This window comes from Acipenser ruthenus, chromosome 15 (genome assembly GCF_902713425.1).
Source record: "Acipenser ruthenus chromosome 15, fAciRut3.2 maternal haplotype, whole genome shotgun sequence".
NCBI lineage: Eukaryota > Metazoa > Chordata > Actinopteri > Acipenseriformes > Acipenseridae > Acipenser > Acipenser ruthenus.
Window position 1 is genome coordinate 13967988 of NC_081203.1, and position 22676 is coordinate 13990663.

General features: G+C 41.3%; 1 protein-coding gene across 1 annotated transcript in view; it reads right to left on the reverse strand.

Annotated features, from left to right (window-relative positions):
- Positions 1-6359: 6359 nt before the first annotated feature.
- The window catches only part of LOC117973974 (pappalysin-1-like), a 202280-nt gene continuing 185963 nt past the window's right edge, over positions 6360-22676 (reverse strand). The window contains exon 22 of the mRNA XM_058987187.1: positions 6360-7904. Coding sequence (XP_058843170.1) covers positions 7800-7904 — 105 coding nt within the window. The 3' untranslated portion in view covers positions 6360-7799. The remainder of the gene's footprint in view (positions 7905-22676) is intronic.

The following is a 22676-nucleotide window of genomic DNA, read 5'->3' on the forward strand; positions in this document are numbered from 1 at the left end:
AAGAGAAGAGGGGGAGGCAGAAAGCTGTATTACAGTTTCCTGTGCTTGCACTCCTACTGTCTGATAGGACTGTTTACCAGTCCTAACCCTGAATGTAACTCAATCAGCCATGCCTTATCAATCAAGACAACTCTTAGTGTCACATGCGGCCTGTTTGCTGTGCATGGGATATCAGACTGGGATAAGTTTTGTTTGTTGATTTACAGAGCGCCTTCTTTGATTAATTATTACATCTCTCTCACCCATGACACACTTTCCCATGATGCAGCCTGATTGCTCAGGGTAGTTACATGCTCTGTCCAGAGTCCTGAAACAGTTTGTCATATTCGAAAGGGTTTACAAATCAAAACAAGTGTACAATGTAAAATGAACTGTGAAGAACCAAACCTACAGTGCAGCTCTAGTCACTTGTTTTAAAACACCTGGAATTGCAGGACAGACATGATTAAATAAAGATATATGAGCATCATGTAGCTTTATTCATCATGTAAATCAAAGAAACTACAAAGTGAAAGCGCAAAACTCTGCCAGAAGCCATAATAGTACAGTATTTCATGTAGATTTGTAGATCAATTTGTCAGTTTTTGGTTAAGTATATGAAAAACTACAAAGCGGTATGTTATTCAATATGTTAACATAACATTATTCAGCAGATTTCATTTGACTTTATGAAGCAAAATTAGTTAATTCTACAGGGTTACGTGACACTTTTGGCCGTAGCTGTATGTTTTAGCAAAAACGTATTTTCAATTTAAATCATTACATTAGGTACTACATGAGAACAGCTCTGTTTGCAAGACATGCTTTGAGATGGTGTTGCACTTTCCTGGTGAGTGAAATTGTCCCCATCCCTTCGAGCTGCCTTTTCTGTCAGTGCTTTGCAGACACTAACATGACATTGCTGAGGTAAAATGACCAAGGAAGTAAAGAAGCAGCTGATTTCCTGGAAAGCAAAGCAAGCCAAGAACATCCAAGTACCAGCTGTCACACTTTTTCAAAATGGAATTCCTGTGCGTTCACTACAGTGTGCTTCTTTCAAAACTGCATACTGACATGCGCACAGTGAATCGATGATATTCACGACAGGTAATTTGAAGTCAATCCAGTACTAAAGTAACTTCATTAGTGTGCAATGAAAACGAAAGTATGAAAAAAAACAGCAAAGAGATAACAAGACATGTTTATTTACTTTTACTTAACCAGTGTTTTATTTCTAAACAATACTAACAGGAAAAGTAACATTTGTGTTCTTTAGAATCATTTCCAGGAAAACATATACAGTACAGTACTGCTTGTGAAAAACCAGAGCACCAAAATAACATACGCAGCTGTGAAAAAAAACAACACAAAATGACTGTGGTAAGAGCCCAACACTGCATTGTTAATGAACTGAGCAGTGTGGATTAGTGCTTATGGATACCAGAACAGTGTCAAAGTACAGATCTAACCCACTGCAAATCTGTGAGAGGCGTGTCAACAACAGGCAAGGCAAAGCAGCAGGTCCTGCCGTTTTGAAAAGGAGGTTAGAGTTGAAGCAGCCAGTGCTATGTTTGACACATGCAGTGCACTTTGTGGGAATTCTGGAGGGGAATATGATCCTTGTAAAACACAGAGGGGAGGGAATACACAACACCTTTGTTAAAATGGACAGCTCGTACGCACAAATAAAACAGATTTCATCAGAAAGGTGACCCCTTCGTCTCACTACTGTGGTACAACAGAAGTGCATGCCCACTGAGAATATAGGAAACATAGATTTGTTTGCAAAGAAGTCCAATTGGAACATACAGCAGTTCTGAGCTGCACCGTTAGGAAAGTGGGGTCCTTCAATATATATGTATCAATGAACTGAAGACTGGGGTACTCTTGTGACATCCTGGAGGGTCCTATCCTCTGTTGCTTACACCAGTTAGAAGGGTTGGCGTATGTGTGAGTGTAGGGTTAGAAAGGTACAAAAAAGACAATAACTGAATGGTTCAGCAAAACTAAACTGCCACTGTTTGGTCTCAGTTGATAGTTTTATTGGTTGTAGAATCTAAGAATGTATATTGAATACTAGACAGAAAACATTCAATTACATTCAAACAACAGGTTACAACGTTTGTTCTTAAATACAATATTTTGCCATTGTTGTGAACAGTGGATGCTGGATTTTGAGAGGCTCAGTACCTTTTACCTTTGAAATGATTGTTTTTTTAGAACCCTTATTTAAACCCTAAAGAGGAGTGTATACATTCCAAAAGGCTGCAAAACATTTCCTTTCGTGCAGTAGAGTAAAACCTGTAAATAACAAGACGCACGTTACAAGCAAGAGCGAAGGAGATTTCCATGATAAATTTAATCAAATGCAAACTTGTGTGTTTCTCTTGGCATGAAGACAGACCCTGGGTTTAAAAACAATGGGCTAATCAGAAACACATATTTGTTTCTTTTCATTTAGATGAAGGATAAATAACATTAAAAGAGCTACAGTATTCTAAAGATGAATTCCACCTGGATCTAAATCTAAGCTACTTTTATCAGTGCTTAACGAAGTCAAACACATTTAAGAAATGACCACAGCTATTTGCATCATACTTAAATTATCAGGTGAAAGCTTTGGTTCACTGATACAAATGGCATGCAGTCTTTAGTTTTTAGATACAAAATAATAAGTCGTCCCTTGAGAATGTGTTTTTTGTTGCTGTTTGGGATAATTAGTCATTTGATGCATATTTATTTTTTTCTCACACATTTAACTCTAGACTAGAATGCCTCTTGAAGGATAACAGTACTTTCTAATTGGTTTGCAAGTCATTACTGGAACAATTGTGGCTAATTGTTTAAACACATTTCTATTTAAATAATCTTTCATGCATGCATATGTATAATAGTCCAATACATACAATGAACTATGAGCCGATTACATTAGAATATACACTGTAATTACTACAGATTAAATGTAAACTAATAGTACATTCTATCTGCCCGTCATAAGATGCGGGGACATAGAGATATTATTAAACTTTATTTGTTTTAATATTAACAACATGTTTCAGTACATTTATAAAAGGAGGACACAACAGTGGCAAAACATCATTTGAAATCTGATAATAACCAGTTTTGCAGTGCGGTTAGACCTGTATTTTATGATGGAAAAATTAAATGAAGAAAAAAAAAATAGTCCTGTATTCCTATCACTCCAAAAAAGTCTAACAATGGCATTGTAAAAATAACTTAGACAAACACTGTGTGAATATAAATTAAAAAAGGTAGACATTCTCAATAAATAATTCTACTATTTACACCATTATATATTGCTAGGACACTTAAATTATTAAAAACCCTAATCATGGAAGCAGCAAAAAATTACAGGCATGAGGTACAGCAAAAAGGATACTGTGATATTACAGTAGACTGTTCCATTTTCTTTTAAACATTGTCAGAACTTCATTTGATTAATATTGTTTTTCATGGCTTGTAAGGTGCCCCACCAGATACAAATAAAAGAAGCATTCTGAACCACACATACAATGAGGTTTCTTTCACAAGAGCAGTGCACAAGGAGTACATTTCACTCACACGGCTCAGTTTGGTTTGTGTGTTTTTGTAGATGCCAGACATACAGAGGAACGCATACAAATAATGAACAGATTGGTCCAGAATTAACCACCTGATTATATACGGACGAGTAACCCACACACCTAACACTTGAAGGGCTGTTGCACGTGAATGTGTTTTCGAGAGAATGCCTCTTTTCAATGTATTTTGTTGAATTGAAATTGTATAATGGTTATAGTTTATTCACACCCTTACCATTAATACTTAAGTTGAAAGCAGCAATAGTTTTGCATACAATTACATATTATCCAACATTACTAACAAAAAAAAAAAAAAAAGCACACTTGGATTACACATAATACATTTTGAGAGCTATATAACAAACAAAGTATTTGCAGTTATTTGCCAAAGCTATTGTCCCATGCTTCCAATACTACTTATTTGACTGGTGAATGCCAACTCTTCCATGTTCTTGCAGACCGCGCAGCTACAGTTTGTTACCCTGTCCTTTTTTCGGTTTCAAATTCTGTTTCTGCGCTTTTATGATTGTCCCTTTTTTTTTTTTTCGATGGCTTTTGTAGCGATTTGAGTATGATCTTTCTCTTATAACTGTATTTGTTATAGGTGCAAACCTTAGGAAAATAAAAGCAAAATAAAATAATGAAAACAAAATAAAAATATATGTATATGTTTATATATGTGTGTGTATATATATATATATATATATATATATATATATATATATATATATATATATATATAATAAAAACTTTTCAAAATAAATGACCTGTCTGACCATAGCAGCTTTTTGTTTTTGTTTTTTTTAAGTAGACTTTGTTTTGTGTAAAATGACTGTACAGGAGCCAAGTGCAGTTACTGAGCTCAATAAAAATACTGATTAAATACAAGTACAAACCAAAAACACTTTTAAAAACACTCAAAACATTTCATATGTCTCATTCCTTACTCTTGTGGACCTAATACTATGCACAAAACTGACATTACAACATCTACGGAACTCTAGATTTTCGGCCTATTACCTAAACTGTGTGGTATCTTTTTTTTCAATCCTCATCGGTCCATGCAGTGCCTACACAACCTTGTCCTCAATGATAATGCGTCGCAGCATGAAGTATTCTTAAAACACAGGTAAAAACCTTTAAGAACCGACAGTTAAAACCAGGTAAAGGAGAAGAGAGTCAGAGAGAGAAGGGAGGTAGCCAGACTTGCTTAGAACAGGCCCTTTGAAACGCCCGTATGCCGTGAAGCCCATAAAGTATCTTGCTAACCAGCCATACAAGCTTGTTACCAATGCTTTGTTTAATCAGTCTAGTACAGTGTGGGGCACAGAGCTTCATCCAAATGCAGTGGGTGTGGTGGGTCTTCCTGCTTAGCCCAAAGATCTGAATCAACTGATCTCTGAATGTATTCAAACGAGAGTCTAATATGACATGAGGAGGAACGTGAAGTGGTTGGGTTTAAAAGGGGGGGGGGCTGCGAGGGAGTGCCTCAAAACAGCCCCCAATTCAAACGTAACTAAATGCAGCTCAGGAATTCATAGGAAAACAAGCAATTATCTTACTTGTCTACACAAAGAACACCATCCCAGTGAACAAGACACTTCATGTGAGCCTCAGCACCAAAAGACCTGGGAAGAGGTCCAGGCCCCGATACTGCATCAGCCCGTGAAAGGGCTTGTGTGTCTCAATCAAGTTCAAGACTCTGTGAGACTATCTGAATGCAACAGGACCTGTTTTAAAGCTAATGGCCTCTCTGGCTTCCATGCTTCAGCTTTGGTGTGGATGCCCAACTGAAGTGAACTTGCGCTATCCTCTACAGAAAGAAAGACAATGATCCAGAGGTGCAAAAGTGTATTGAACTGGTGCAAAAACTAACCGTGTTAGGCTTTGTTCCAAGTAAAAAAAAAAAAAAAAGAAAGAAAAAAAAGAAAAAGTAGCATTGAATAAAAAAAGAAGTTAATCAACACTGTAGTACAGCAGCCATTGCTCTACTGGAGACTCCTCTGAGGCTGGACTTGGATACTGCTGGGCCAAGAGAGAAGAGTCCTCTACTTTGCAATTGAAACCCTTTCACAAACTTGCATAGATGCTCTTCAGAGATCCCCATCGACTGAATGTAAACTATCCCAGTTATTCCTAGTGTGTGATTATGACGTGTGGACAACTGAATACAGACTGCCCACAATGATATTCCTCTACTGTTATCTCCACTGAGTATGCTGTTGTATATGTGTTATTATTACATTCTTGAGGTCGCTATAAAGATGTAGAGAAAACTACAGTTTTAACACTAGAAAATAATGGCTGAGATGAGAAACAGCTTGACGAAGGTGGGGGGGCAGGCCAGCACTACTGCTGTCAGTGCAGGTATAGTACTGAGCTGAGATTACTGACTACATTCAGCTAACCAAACTAATGAACATTTGTAAGAAGGTTACTGTGAGTGTGATTGCTGCCTATAGCTAGAACACTAGAAATGCATCTGTCTTAAAGGACGGAAGAAATAATTGTACACCTGCCTTTATTCTTCAGAACACTTCTCGTTTGGAAGCTGCCTGCTCACAGTTCACTCAGGGACAAAGCTCAGTGAGGAGGTGCCCCATCAGTTCTCCATAGCAATTCACAGTGTTTTCTAAGAGATGCTTCCTACTTTATCATTCAAACACAGTGCTGTTGCTTGTTTGTTTCAGAGAGTCTATACTGCATTATAAAACCAGTTAATGTTAAAAGCAAAGTTTTTCTTTTCATCCATATCCACAATAAAATAAACTTTGTCCAGTAGACAAATGTTTGGATGTCTTTTTCAATGCCATAAAAAAAAAAAAAAAAAAAATTAAAAATTTAATAAAAAATAAAAAACAATGGAAACACTAAATACACACACCACCTTGTCGAAACATTTGTCTATTGGACTGTTTTTTTTTTTTTTTTTTTTTTTTAAATAAACTCCTGCTCAATTCCCACTCATCAGTCTGAACAGAGTCCCTGCCTAGACTGTACTGTATGGGTATAAAGTGGAGCTCAGAACAAGTTCTTGGGGCTGTTGGTGTATGGTTTGGCCGATACTCAAGAAAAAAACCAGCTTAGGTAAAAGCAAGGTTAGAGGTAAGCTTGAATGCAGATTGTTCAAAGTCTGGGATTGTTGTCATCCTTTCCTATAATGGTTTGGAGAAAGTTGTGTGGTAAATAGCAGCAAGAGTAGCAGCAGCAGCCACGCGTATACAGCTGGCTCTCTTTCGGAATCCGTTTGTCTTATTGTTTTGCATCCAATCTGTTTTTCAGTCTCTGAACAATCCTCACACTTTTTTTCCCTCCTCAGCTCATCCAGACCAAAATTGGTGGTCAGTTCTTCAGTGGTAAGCCAGTGGGGAGAGGGGGAGGGGTTTGTGGGTTCAGTGATTGGTCAACTTTGACCCCAGAACCCCAATCTCTGACCTCTGACATTTCTCTCAAGTCAGGAGCCTCCTTTTCAATTGGGCCTAGGTCAATCCAAAATTGATTACTACTGATAAGCTACACTAGTGTCTGTTTTGCTAAGGTTGTCTAGGATCCTGGAGAACAGGTTGTACTGTAAACTGAAGGGCTTTTTAGTGGCATAGCTCATTTGATGGGACTTCTGAACTAACAGCAGCTTATCGGGTTGTTATCCCACTACCTGCTCAGCATGGCTTTCTCAGAACACCACTGAATTCCCTCCCTCGTCTAATGAAACAGTGTGGTCGAGAAATGAATAATATCATTTCACCTTTCTAACACTGGCTGAGAATAGCTTGTATCCAGAGGCTGAGGAACCTGACTCCAATTAGGTCTGCCTGTGAGCTGTTTATTCACCCTCCAGTACTTCTTTGCCATCATTTTAAAAAATGCATCCCGAGGAGAACAGTTTTTGACTTGAGTTGGATATGCATTTGTTGTTGTCTTTGATGATGTTGTCTTGTGTTTTGTCGTCCTTTAAAAGTTGTTTAATAAGAGGTTATAGCACAGCCAGCAATGGCTACTAAAGCAGGCACAACACTATATGCAACAACATGCTATCCAGGCTTTGCTTCATTCATTCTTTGAAGTCATTTGTTATGTTATTACCCACTTTAGTCTTTTTTTTTTTCCTGGTGAAAAAAAGAAAGGCAGACCAGTCGACATCTGACAGTGTGATTGGTTATGAGTGGAGTGGGCCTCCTGTAAGCAGCATGTAAAACGAATGTATGGCTCTCCCAGTCTGCCGTGAACCCCAGGCTTGCCTCAGCCCAGGAAACGCTGCTGCCCTGCCATGCTGTTCTCCTGGGCAGCAGGGTCTCTGCAAGAGCAGTCTGTTTGAAGATCACAGGTCATAGGGAAGGGAATAACCTGCAAGAGAAAAAAAAACAACACAATAGCAGTGACACTTTAAACTAATCTGCCATCAACAGTAAACATGCCCACAGCACCACTCACAAACATCATTACAATCCACTGCATCTCACACAAACAACTGCTTTATTTCCTTTTATGGAGCAGCATGTTTTCCAGAGTACACTTGCTAAATGCAGGTTGCTCATGTTTTTCTGAGTACACTTGCTAAATGCAGGTTGCTCATGTTGGAGCCACACAGAAAGCTCCTCCTTGTCTTTGTGTGGTTATAAAAAAATAAACACCAGGAAGAAGGTTTGGGGGGGGTTGAGTTGTATATTTTTGCTGTAAACTTTGCAAGTTGAGCCGTCTAATATGAGTCAGCTCAGTTACAGCACTGTAAAGGGGTGTCTAATATGAGCCAGCTCAGTTACAGCAGTGTAAAGGGGTGTCTAATATGAGCTGGCTCAGTTACAGCAGTGTAAAGGGGTGTCCAATAAGCTGTCACTTTGTAGTAAAACCCCTGACTTCCACCTCACATAAACTGGAGCAAGCCCAGAAGAAAGCAAGCCTTCGCCAGCTTCTGGAGAAGAGAAAGTCCTTCACACTGGAGCTGTGCTGCACATACTGAAGCGACAAGCTGAGATTTCCAGATGATAGCAGAAGCAGGACCCATTCTAGTGGGCCTCAGACTGACTAGTAGGGTTCACCCTGAGATCATTCATGCCAGAAACTGCTAAAGTCAATTCTCTGATGTGTAAGTGTAAAGGATAACAGCTGTCTGAACCTGTCACTTGGGTACCCGCAGAGCTGTCCTATACAAATCATTTCAAGTTCTTTGGTTCAGGGCTGAACCTGTGCATTCCAGCTGTGTTTCATTTGATTGCAGTCAACAAGGACTTCAGTAATTAGCTATTTATGTTTTGATGTAGAACATAAGGTCAAAACAGTCTCATAAACATGTCAAGCCTCTGTGGTCATTAAAGTGCATTACTATATTTGATATCAGAACGTTATATTGAAAAAAATATATATTCCTGTATTCTATATGTTCCTGTGTCATGATGCTCCCTGGTCACCAGCTTCATTTCAAAACAAACCACCGCCATTATCATTCTCACTACAACAAGCGCAGTACAACGGAGAAGAAATCAAAATAAAGACTCGGACATTCAACCAAACAATGAGGAGAACTCAAACAATACGGTTCAGACCAATAACAGTAGAATCTTGAAAACAGCAATACAAGGACAATACATGGAAAAAAACACTTCCGGATTATAATTAAACCTCCTTGCACTTGGATTCGTGTTGTCTTTTCATTAATCACCGCATCACTCCTGCACCTGCACACTGCAAGCCACTGTGCCACACCCCTGCAGCTCATTCTGAGCATCAGTAGGACCGTGGTCTATTTTGTGTTAATTGTCTAGGCTACTAAGTAAGCCAAGTAAACAAATAATAATAATCATTTTAAAAAAATGCTAAAACATTGTTTCAATTTAAAATAATCTTTTATTCGCATTGTACAGCAGCATGATTTATTGTGTTACCGTTTGCCTAGCTACAGGCTAACGTAAAAAGAAAGTGCGCTCGGTATTAAAATAGGTCAAATGAAGACGGAACCGAATGCATTGTACAGATGACGTTTACATTTAACAAAGACTATTTTGATTTGATTGTAGTCCATCTCTCTGCCAGTCCTGGCGTTGATCTCCACATAGCAGCACAGTGCCCCTTGTCTGGAAGTGGGTGATCTCCGATTGAATGTTTTGAAAGCACCCCTCTTTGTGATAGGGGGGAGTCAATTGGTGGCATGTAAGCTGCACAAAGATATGTGTCTGACTGGGATTGGAAGATTTGTTTTTCAATTTTGAGCCATAAATGTGTCTCGCTTGTTTAAAGGGGGAGACAAAGTCTCTCAGATCCCCTTTGTACCACACAATGATGCCCCCTGAGTCTCTGACCCATTTGATTTGGGCATTCTTTAGGAAGGGCATGATGAACTCCCTGTAGCCTGCGGGACAGTGGGCACACACATCTGCACGATTCCAGCTTTCGTGGAGTAGGATTATATCCAGATTGTTGGTGCTATTTACAAAAAATCTCAATCTCTCTCTCTCTTGAAGACAAGAGCAGAACACTACACACAAGAGCCGAACACTACACACAAGAGCACAACAATACACAAGAGCATAACACACACAAGAGCACAACAATACACAAGAGCACAATAATACAGACGAGAGGCCCCTTGTGCCTGCTGTCAGTGCACTGGGCATAGTAAACTACTCAGGCACCGAGATCCCTGTGTAAACATAAAGGCTTTCCCTCCCTGTGCTTTACCACTGCCACTGGGGACTTATCCCAGCTGTAAACTAACTCATCATCTCTCTGAGGAGTGCTGGCTTTCACTCCTTCGGCAATCTCTTTTCTCCTTTTCCTCCTCTTTCTTCTTCATGTGAATTGTTTTGTTCAATGTGTTTGTTTGCCAGGAACAAGATGTTTGTCCTTTTATGAGGTGTGAGCCCAAGATGGAGGCGGGTGGTGGTGCTCAAGTGAAGTACCGTGCCAGCGGAGGACCTGCCACAATACTGTGACATCACTAACAGAGTCTGGGTCAGGACTGATGTCACTAATAGTGTGTGTCTGGGGGACAGCACTGTGACATCACTAATAGTATGTGTCTGGGTCACAGGACTGTGACATCACTAATAGTATGTGTCTGGGTCACAGGACTGTGTCATCACTAAAAGTGTGTGTCTGGGTCACAGGACTGTGACATCACTAAAAGTGTGTGTCTGGATCACAGGACTGTAGTATCACTAAAAGAGTGCGTCTGGGTCACAGCACTGACATCACTAATAGTGTGTGTCTGGGTCACAGGACTGTGACATCACTAATAAATGTGTGCCTGGGTCACAGGACTGTGACAGCACTAATAATGTGTGTCGGGTCACTTTTTACATAAACACAGAAACTAGGCTCATTCTCCATAGCTGCCCTGCTTGTTCAAATCTCACATTTGAAGGCTGTCAGGGACTTGGGGAATTAGGCATGCTGGGGAAGAACAGTACCTGACAACACACTTCAAAAGAACGGGGTCAGAGAGGTACAGCTGACCTACTATACTCAACATTAGATATGGTTTAGATGCATTCATAACTGCAGATGTATCAAGACATTGATTGTGTCATAACTAAGTTGGCATTGAATTTTTTATTTTGTGTGAATTATCACAAAGTGTGTGCTTTACAACTAAGTTCTATTAATAGCTTTATTACTAAGGTAAAAAGTTAAAGTCAAGTAGAGAGATGCTTTAGCTAGTTTTATTAGAATTGTATGTCTAATAATTGAGTGTCTAAACATACTGATAGATTATAACAGAGTGCAAAAGGGACATGCCTGCAGAAGGAGACATCTCTAACGGTTAGGGCAGGCATAAGCATTGACGGTCACACTAACTTCCATTTGGTCAACCATGGCAGTTTAAGATGTAGAGATGAGATCCTTCATCACATACTGAATGTGATGCCTTTTGCTGGTGACTGAAGATGCGGGGATTGAGTGTGTAGACTGACCATCACCCTGAAGCATGGAAAGTGCATTCCAGGACACAGGAGCTTCCTACAGTGCTAGAGCTGCACATGGTTTATTCACTAAAGAGGACAGTATGGTGTCACTACATGTTTAGAGTGGCCCATTCTTCATTTAGAATATAAAGGATTCATTCAGTTCATGTATTTATTTATTTATTTCGCTTATATTACCTCATTGTGCACCAGATGGTGCCTATCATATTGTTGTGAGTGAAATTGTTCTCAGAAGACACAAATTAGCTCTGGATTACAAGACAGCTGTCACAAGGGACGAGGCATCTTTTCCAGAACAATGAGCACCATGGTAACGACACAAGAAAAAAATGACAAAATCTAAATCAGGAACTCTCCTGAACTGGCATTTGGTATGCCCCTGAGAAACCAGGAAGGGAAACAGAAAAGAAAAACAATATCTGTGAAAACAGTTCCAGGAGCACAGCACCAAACCTGCGCACTGCTCAGCCCCTGAGAGCTCAGGGTTATCAAATGCTAAAATGCATCTGGCAAAAGAATTGATATATAAAGCTTCTCTGAAAGCCAAGGTCTCTCAATGAAATCAACCATGTAACCTGAACTGGTCTAGAAGACATCCTTTCTCCATGACCCTGTTTAGAACATCCCAGTCTGACCAATAGCTCCTTAGAAACACCCTTGTTGTTTTCATTGTGTTGCTCCTTTAGCCCGTCAAAGTGCTTGAAAACCAGGTTCTGCAAAAGACCAGTGTTGCAGCATGCATGTATATAAACGGCACTCAGGCTGTTGTTTATTCTCAAAGCCCACTGTGCGCACTGAATACATCTTTTCTCTGTTTAAGGCATGAAGCCCAGCATGACACCACATTACCACTCTCCAATGTGAGATGTTATTGTTTAAGCCTTTGCTGAATGTATTTTAAGACAGACAGCCTTGTCATGCATAAAGATATACATATAAATGCAGTAGTCTGGCTGTAGGGGTGCAGCCTGGGTGGTGACTCTTGGTTTACTGTATTCAGAGCTTCCATGAAATGTTTGTTTCTCAATGCTGAATCTGAATTGAAAAGGAGTCTGATATGCTTTCTAAAGTGATAGGGCCGTACACAAAGTGCCAATGTCTAAAAACTCGATTTTCTCCAAACCCATGACATACAATTGAGTTTCTTACCAATCACAACTAAATTTGACACACCTGAACACAATTGGTAGTCTGTTTTTGAGAGAGGCCCAGGGCTGGATGGTGTCAGGTCAAGTATTCTAATGTTCTCTCTTGCAGAGCTATGAGGGGTTGCTCTTTCAGTTCCAGTCAGCACTGTGCCTGATAGCAGCCAGTTCAACTGTTCCTCAACTTTCATGGGCAAAACATTGACGGGAAAAAAGGAGACCAGATACCGTCATTATCCATTATCCTTTGCAGAGAGTTTAAGTTCCTACTGGAAGGATAGACTATGTACCTGCTATTTGCCTTTCAAAAGAAACACTACACAATTATCTTGTACACAATTGTTACATGCCATTTTATTATTGTATTAACCATTTCAGTGGCTTAACTGTCATTCAGTGCATATGTTCATGGAAATAAACATTACTGGTCATATTTAGGCATATCGTGAAATGTTTAAAGGGAAGTTGCTTTACCTAAACAAATATGCTTTCTGAATAAGAAAAGACAGGATTGAACTATCTGGATAGAATCAGGGTATTAAAGACAGGCCAAAGAAAAGCCTTTCCATCTCGTTCGCCAAGCCTTTTTTTTTTATTGTCCAACACTCTCAGCAGGTTTTTAAACAACTGTGTTTTTTTATTGATATATTTTGCATATACAAAGGTCAGGAACAGGTCATAAACTCCATGCTGATGAACTACATTAGAGTAAAAAAAAATAAAAAGATGAACTTATTGCAACATTCTCAAAACCATGTGCTTTGTAGGTATTAATTAGGATATACTAGAGCCCCTTACAGTGTTACTGGTTAGCTGAGTAACAGAAAAGAAAACAGCTTTCCATACACGTCAGCAAGCAGTAAAATGCAGCACGCTCGCACATGTACTGCAATACCTGGAAATGCATACAGTGTGTGAGCAAGTTGCACTTGTGTGCAACTATTAGCTTATTACATTTTCTCTTAGATATTCCGATTGTTTTCCACACAAATGCCCTTGGTGGGATTACAACCCCTTTATGAGAATGTGTTTTTGGTTGAGCACTAGCAGGTCCCAACTCTAAGGAAATACCCTGAATTAAACAGAATCACAGAGACTGCAGTGAACTGGAAGGCGGCTCTTAAATGATACAGCCAGTTCCTAAAGATAAGGGCTGCCTTTACAGGGGGGGGGGGGGGGGGGTCTTCCTAGTTACCTACAACTGCCTTTGTGGGTCAAAACCATTAACAACATAATGACGTCTGTAATTGGGTGACAGATCTAGGTCAATGGTGCAAGAGAAAAAGACGGCTAAGAAATAGAGACATTACATAGCAAAGGTGCCTGCATACCAGGGTCTGTAATCTGATGAGTTGCTATTATTACAGGGGCTACTTACTTGAGTACTCTATATAAAAAGATGTTAAATTCATTTAAAACACAACCACAAAAAACAACGTGCACTACAGAATGAGGTATGAGTCTATTGTTTTTTTTTTAACTTGTTAACCTACAGTTGAAAAGAAGCTGGATAAATTTGGGGACATCATCTACGCATATGGAAGTGAGAGGTTTGGAGTTGAAAAAAGGAAGGAAAAAGTACAAACTATTCCTGGAAAGTCTAGACGGCAGCAGGAGATTGAACGCTTAGTTAGAGAAAGGAGACAGCTGAGGAACCAATGGAGAAGAGCAGAACAAAGTCAGAAGGAGGGACTCAATCTCTTACAAAGGGTCATAAAAGATAAGCTTGCAACATTGCGCAGAGCTGAGCGCCTACGGAAACGCTACAAAAAGAAGGAGCGTGCGAGAGCTAACTTTTATAAAGACCCATTCAAATTTGTAAAGAAGTTATTCACCAGTGAGAAGAATGGCACACTAAAAGCATCTAAGGTTGAGCTGGAGAGATATTTGGAGGAAACACATACAGATTCAAAAAGGCAGGAGCCTATGTCAATTCCGTCAGACATCCCACCTATCAATCCACCAGAATACCAAATGGAGGACTGTGCACCTAAGTGGAAAGAAATAGAGCAAGCTGTGAAAAAAGCAAGGGCTTCATCATCTCCAGGGCCTAATGGAGTTCCGTACAGAGTGTACAAGAGTGCTTCAGGAGTTCTACGAATTCTGTGGAAATTGATGAAAGTGGCATGGGAAAAACAGGTTGTACCAAGAGCATGGCGCCGAGCAGGTGGAGTCTTTATACCTAAAGAAAAAGATTCTACAAGCATCAGTCAGTTTCGTCCCATGGATTCATTCAGGCGGCTCTTAAATGATACAGCCAGTTCCTAAAGATAAGGGCTGCCTTTACAGGGAGGGGGGGGGGGGGGGGTCTTCCTAGTTACCTACAACTGCCTTTGTGGGTCAAAACCATTAACAACATAATGACGTCTGTAATTGGGTGACAGATCTAGGTCAATGGTGCAAGAGAAAAAGACGGCTAAGAAATAGAGACATTACATAGCAAAGGTGCCTGCATACCAGGGTCTGTAATCTGATGAGTTGCTATTATTACAGGGGCTACTTACTTGAGTACTCTATATAAAAAGATGTTAAATTCATTTAAAACACAACCACAAAAAACAACGTGCACTACAGAATGAGGTATGAGTCTATTGTTTTTTTTTTAACTTGTTAACCTACAGTTGAAAAGAAGCTGGATAAATTTGGGGACATCATCTACGCATATGGAAGTGAGAGGTTTGGAGTTGAAAAAAGGAAGGAAAAAGTACAAACTATTCCTGGAAAGTCTAGACGGCAGCAGGAGATTGAACGCTTAGTTAGAGAAAGGAGACAGCTGAGGAACCAATGGAGAAGAGCAGAACAAAGTCAGAAGGAGGGACTCAATCTCTTACAAAGGGTCATAAAAGATAAGCTTGCAACATTGCGCAGAGCTGAGCGCCTACGGAAACGCTACAAAAAGAAGGAGCGTGCGAGAGCTAACTTTTATAAAGACCCATTCAAATTTGTAAAGAAGTTATTCACCAGTGAGAAGAATGGCACACTAAAAGCATCTAAGGTTGAGCTGGAGAGATATTTGGAGGAAACACATACAGATTCAAAAAGGCAGGAGCCTATGTCAATTCCGTCAGACATCCCACCTATCAATCCACCAGAATACCAAATGGAGGACTGTGCACCTAAGTGGAAAGAAATAGAGCAAGCTGTGAAAAAAGCAAGGGCTTCATCATCTCCAGGGCCTAATGGAGTTCCGTACAGAGTGTACAAGAGTGCTTCAGGAGTTCTACGAATTCTGTGGAAATTGATGAAAGTGGCATGGGAAAAACAGGTTGTACCAAGAGCATGGCGCCGAGCAGGTGGAGTCTTTATACCTAAAGAAAAAGATTCTACAAGCATCAGTCAGTTTCGTCCCATTTCCCTATTAAACGTAGAAGGCAAGATTTTCTTCAGCATTATTGCTCAGAGATTGTCAGCTTACCTATTAAAGAACTGCTTCATTGACACTTCAATACAAAAAGCGGGCATTCCAGGTTTCCCAGGTTGCTTAGAACACATCAATGTGATCTGGCAACAAATTCAATCAGCTAAAAAGGAGAGGAAGGAGCTCCATGTGACATTCCTGGATTTGGCTAATGCATATGGTTCAGTGCCACATGAACTACTTTGGGCAGCATTTGATTTTTTCAGTGTACCGATGACAATAACAAATTTAGTGAAAGCCTATTTTGGAGATTTGCAATTCAGTTTTTCAACTTCAGAATTCAGCACTACATGGCAATGCCTAGAGGTTGGAATAATGGCAGGATGCACCATTTCTCCGCTGGCTTTTACCATGGCAATGGAAGTAATCATTAGGGCATCAAAATGGGTAGTAGGAGGAGAGCGCTTGGCTTCTGGAATGCGACTACCACCAATTCGAGCATACATGGATGACATGACAACCATGACTACAACAGTAGCCTGCACTAATCGATTATTGGGCAAATTAACCAATAACATTGAATGGGCACGAATGCAATTCAAGCCCACTAAATCAAGGAGCATCTCTATAATTAAAGGCAAAGTAGTAGATAAAACATTCTTCATTAATGGTGAGGCAATACCAACAGTGTCTGAGAAGCCAGTGAAGAGTCTTGGGAGATGGTACGACGGGGATCTAAAGGACACAGTTCGTGTGGGAGAAGTTAGACAACAAGCAGTGGAAGGGTTGAAAAGCATAGACAGCAGCGCTCTACCAGGTAAACTAAAACTCTGGTGCTTTCAGTTTGGTCTACTGCCGAGGTTGCTGTGGCCACTGACTGTGTACGAGGTTTCTTTGACAACAGTAGAGAAGCTGGAAGCTTTAATCAGTTCATACATCAGGAAATGGTTGGGAGTTCCACGCTGCCTCAGCAGAGTGGGACTTTATGGTAACGGAATACTGCAGCTACCAGTCTCTGCTCTAACCGAGGAGTTTAAGTGCGCCAAGGTCAGATTGGAAATGACATTAGTAGAGTCACGCGATAAATGCGTAAGGGAGGCAGCACCTGTGTTGAAAACTGGAAGAAAGTGGGTGGCAAAGAAAGCTGTGGAAGATGCAAAGGCTGCCCTTCGAATTGGTGATATCATGGGGCAAGTTCAGCATGGAAGAGGGGGTCTTGGTTTCAGTTCAACTCCTCCTACATGGCACAAGGCGGCCCCAGCTCAAAGAAGGAAGCTGGTAGTCAACGAGGTGCAAAAGCAGGAGGAGAGGATGAGGTGTATAAAGGCCATTTCCCAGGCCAAACAGGGAGAATGGATGAGATGGGAGAGTGTGGAACAACGCAAGATTGGCTGGCAAGACCTATGGTCAATGGAACAGAGCAGGATCAGTTTCCTCATCAGGTCAACATATGATGTTCTCCCATCACCACAGAACCTAAACCTCTGGGTAGGAGAGGATCCCTCATGTCCTTTGTGTTCATCACCTGCAACATTAAGGCACATTTTGACAGGATGTAAGGTGGCTCTTAGCCAAGGACGGTTTACTTGGCGCCATGACCAGGTGCTGCGATGTTTGGCCTTAGCATTGGAAGACAAGCGTAACATGACCAATAAGTTGCCACCTGTTCCATCAAAACATTACACACAAAAGACAACATTCCTCCGCCCAGGAGAGCAACCACCAAGAAAAGGTGTTAAAACCAATCCTCGCCCAGGACAACTGGAAGCTGCTAGAGACTGGAAAATGCTGGCAGATGTTGGTCAACGGCTTATTTTTCCACCTGAGATTGCCACCACTAACCTTCAACCAGATATTGTCTTGTGGTCTGGATCAGCACGCCTTGTTCACCTGGTAGAGTTAACAGTGCCATGGGAGGATGCTGTAGATGAGGCGTATGAGAGGAAGAAACTGCGGTATGCTCAACTAGCCACTGAAGCGGAACAGCGAGGATGGAGAGTTCGGGTTTACCCAGTGGAAGTGGGTTGTCGAGGATTTGTGGCACACTCTACAACCCGGTTTCTCAGAGACGTCGGATTCAGTGGCCAAGAGTTGCGTCGCACAGTGAAGAACTTATCTGAAGCAGCAGAGAGGAGCAGCAACTGGCTGTGGTTGAGACGGAAAGATTCTGGCTGGGGACAGGTAAGTAAGCTGGGCTGAGTTGAGTGGGGGACGGAGGGGGGTGATGCTGGGACGCCAGAATCACCGTCGAGCCCTCTTGAGGTGTCGTGGGCTAGTCGACGAAACACTGAGGATGGAAGGTGCCCACTTGAAAACCCCAGAGATGTACCCTACTTAGCTCAATCCAGACGGTTGTCATGCTGATGCGCTGGGGAGGCCGCACTTTGGTTGATCCCCGGAGCCAGCATCGCAGCCGTTGTGTGTGCTGATGCGCCAGGGAGGCAAAATAAGCTGATCCCTGGAGCCAGCATTACACTTCAGCCATTAACACCAGTCAGAAGGATATCTACATCATCATATGGAAGGAAACGTAAATGGATGGAGACGCATATGGATCACATTAGTTTACTGTAAAGCTACGTCTTAGTTGGTGCTTATCTTGGCGAGAGCCGAGTTCAAATCAGCATGAAGTTTTAACATCTACTCTCGTGTAATGGAAATCTGCCTCACTAAAACTGCAGGAGTTCTTCTGACAGGAGTCGATTTCCAAGACAGACCATCATTATAATAAGGGCTCTTACTGAAGGAGGTTTGTCCAGACGACTTAGATAATGTGCTTTACAAGCATAGAGGCTGTACTGTAGACATACAAAACAAAGCAATGGGGGATTGTCTGACTTCTGTGTGGAATATCATTTGGATTTCACTCAAACGATCAGGTAGTTCATTGAAGCTGCTACAGGCCTGTGGGATGTTTGAACAGTTTGAATCGCTTATATCAGCCATAGTAATTCTGGAGGGATAAGTGTAAATGAACGAGACATATTTCAATGACCAGAAACACACACACCATTTCCAAAAAAAAGCTTCTATTAAAATTATGCAGATGAGGTAAATGGCCAGACTTCCCTGAGAGCCCCTTGGTATGTCTGCCACAATACACTGGACTGGACTTGCAATTCCCTCGCCAGAATTGCACGTGCATCACAAAATGTGGATACAATGACTGATTAAAACTTTAATCACAATTGGATAAGCGGGTCTCCGTCTAGAAGTAAAAATATAAGTGTGACACAGACTGCCTCCTTCTTATTCTGATAATATATTAACCTTGTTTAAACAGATTGTGTAAGCAGACAGCAGAAAAAAGTGGCACCACGCACAGGGGAACCTTTGCTCTGACTAATAAATGGGTTCACATCTCTGTGTCAGCTTCCAGACAGGCAGATCTTGTCTGGGTCTGTGTCAGCTTCCAGACATGCAGATCTTGCCTGGGTCTGTGTCAGCTTCCAGACATGCAGATCTCGTCTGGGTCTGTGTCAGCTTCCAGACATGCAGATCTCGCTGTGTCAGCTTCCAGACATGCAGATCTCGCTGTGTCAGCTTCCAGACATGCAGATCTTGCTGTGTCAGCTTCCAGACATGCAGATCTTGCTGTGTCAGCTTCCAGACATGCAGACTTCGTCTGGGTCTGTGTCAGCTTCCAGACATGCAGACTTCGTCTGGGTCTGTGTCAGCTTCCAGACATGCAGACTTCGTCTGGGTCTGTGTCAGCTTCCAGACATGCAGATCTCGACTGGGTCTGTGTCAGCTTCCAGCTTCCAGCTAGTCACAAAATTCCAAAGATACGGCGACACGCTCATGTCGTGGCACTCCTGAAGCCAGGGAAAGATCCATCTGATCCAAAGAGCTTCAGACTATCTTGCTGCTATGTCACATGAACAAACTGTGTGAACGACTGTACTGAACCGGCTTGCTCCACACGTGGATAAACACCTAATCTCCAAACAAGGCAGTTTCCTTCCAGGAAAATCAACAACAAGCCATTTGCTCAACTTAACCCTACACATTGAAGACGGATTCAAAAGAGGTCAAATCACAGGAGCTGTGTTCGTCGACCTAACAGCCGCCTACAGTACCGTCAACCACTGTCCACTCCTCTACAAGACCCTGGAAATGACAAAAGATCTACACCTAACAGAGCTGATACAAGCTCTTCTCGAAAATAGACATTTCTTCGTCGAGTTGGACAGGAAACGAAGCAGATGGCGGTGACAGCAAAACGGCCTCCCTCAAGGAAGCATACTTGCACCACTGCTACATAACATCTACACGGATGGCCAGCCAACCGACTCAATAACAAAATGTTTCATTTATGCAGACGATCTGCAGAACAGCCCAAAACACTGACTTTGATTACGCTGAAACAACTGGAACTGAGGCGCTAGCAGACTAACTTCCTACAACGATAAAAAAACAATAAAACAAATTACTCACCAGAGTCGGACACTCGAAGGAAGCAATGAGGAAGTGAGGCAATACCACCTGCGATTGTGGCACTGAACCTCAGACTATGCAACATCTGCTGCAGTGTCCGCTGCTCGAAGGCACATGCACAATCCCCCAGTTAATTCAGCAAAATTCAGCACATGGAACAAGACTGAATGGCAGGGGAATTCAGCTCAGGATTGAAGTGCACTCCATTATAGAACCATCTTATGATGCCTGCAGGCAGTAGTACTACATTCACATGAACCAAAGTTTAAAAAAAAAAAAAATCGAACAAACCCGACATTGATATCTGTGGACGCTGGAGTCCCAGCCTAATCAGTCAATCCAAGCCAGTGCCACAGAGTGACGCTGCTGCATATTCATTTGTTTTGTTTTTTTTGTCATTCATTGTTGGCATGATGTCCCCCTCTTCGCAGAGGGTGCTAATGTGTCTGCATGTGCATTCCAAACAACATGTTGGAAGCACATGTTAACATGCTTCAGGGGAATGATACAGATACATGATGAAAACAGTGTGAGCAAAGGCAATACCGAGCGGCCTCTCTCCCACACCTCACCACAAAGAGTGCAGTTGTGCAATCCGCTGGTATGTAGGCCCCTTGAACATTCAGGGATCTGGGTGATTGTACTGGGCAGAGAGAGGTAAGGAAGCTGTTTTAATTACTCTGACTGCCAGTCTTGAAAGAAGCAGATAAAAGGTACAGGCTTGCAGAGCTGGGGGCTCGGGGCTTCAGCATATCCATCTCTGGGCTAAAGAAAGAGACACTTTACTGAGGACCTGTCTACTGCATGGACAGTAAAGACCCCCAATACAGTTCTGAAAAAATGTGCATGTAGTGATGATGAACATTTACTTGAGATTTGCTCATATCACTAATACATGGGAGAAAGCCCACAAAAACACTTCATATCATCCTATCATATCAAATTATAGTTTCAATTAAAGAATATTAATATAGCTTACATTTTTGACATGCAAAATAGATCTAATGCATATAATTTCCACACAAATATAATATTACAGATGGTTCTCAGCTTACTTCAACTGGAGATTCTCAAAACTAACAAATCCCCTGGCCTGGATGGCATATACCCAAGAGTACTTAAAGAAACAAGGGAGATAAATTGGCAAGCAGCTGGCAAAGATTTTCACACATCAATCGAGACAGGGGGTGTCCCAGCTGACTGGCGCATTGCAAATGTAATACCCATATTTAAAAAGGGAGATAAGGTGGAACCAGGAAACTCCAGACCCATCAGTCTTTTTACAAAGGAGGACACAGACAACATGCCCCACATGTCGACCTGTTCCTATCCAATTTTAAATAACTTTAGCATAACAGAGGCAGAAGTGTTAAAGGGACTAGGAGCTCTTAAAATAAACAAATCCCCTGGGCCAGATGAGATCCTCCCAATAGTACTCAAAGAAATGAAAGAAGTTATTTACAAACCGCTAACCAAGATCATGCAACAGTCTCTTGACACAGGGGTTGTGCCGACAGACTGGAAAATTGCAAACATAATACCGATCCAAAAAAAGGGAGACAAAACCAAACCAGGTAACTACAGACCAATAAGCCTGACTTCTATTATATGTAAACTTATGGAAACTATAATAAGATCTAAAATGGACAATTACCTATATGGTTACAATATCCTGGGAGACAGTTAGCATGGTTTTAGGAAAGGGAGATCATGTTTAACTAACCTGCTTGACTTTTTTGAGGATGCAACATTGAAAATTGATAACTGGAAAGCATACGACATGGTTTATTTAGATTTCCAGAAAGCTTCTGACAAAGTCCCGCATAAAAGATTCATTCTAAGACTGAACGCAGTAGGGAGTCAAGGAAATGCATGCACATGGATTAGGGACTGGTTAACATGTAGAAAACAGAAAGTACTGATTAGAGGAGAAACCTCAAAATGGAGCGAGGTAACCAGTGGTGTACCAGTGGTGGGATCAGTATTAGGTCCTCTGCTATTCCTAACCTACATTAATGATTTAGATTCTGGTATAGTAAGGAAACTTGTTAAATTTGCAGACGACACAAAAATAGGAGGAGTGGCAAACACTGTTGCAGCAGCAAAGGTCATTCAAAATGATCTAGACAGCATTCAGAACTGGGCAGACACATGGCAAATGACATTTAATAGAGAAAAGTGTAAAGTATTGCATGCAGGCAATAAAAATGGTCATTATAAATATCATATGGGAGATACTGAAATTGAAGAAGGGAAC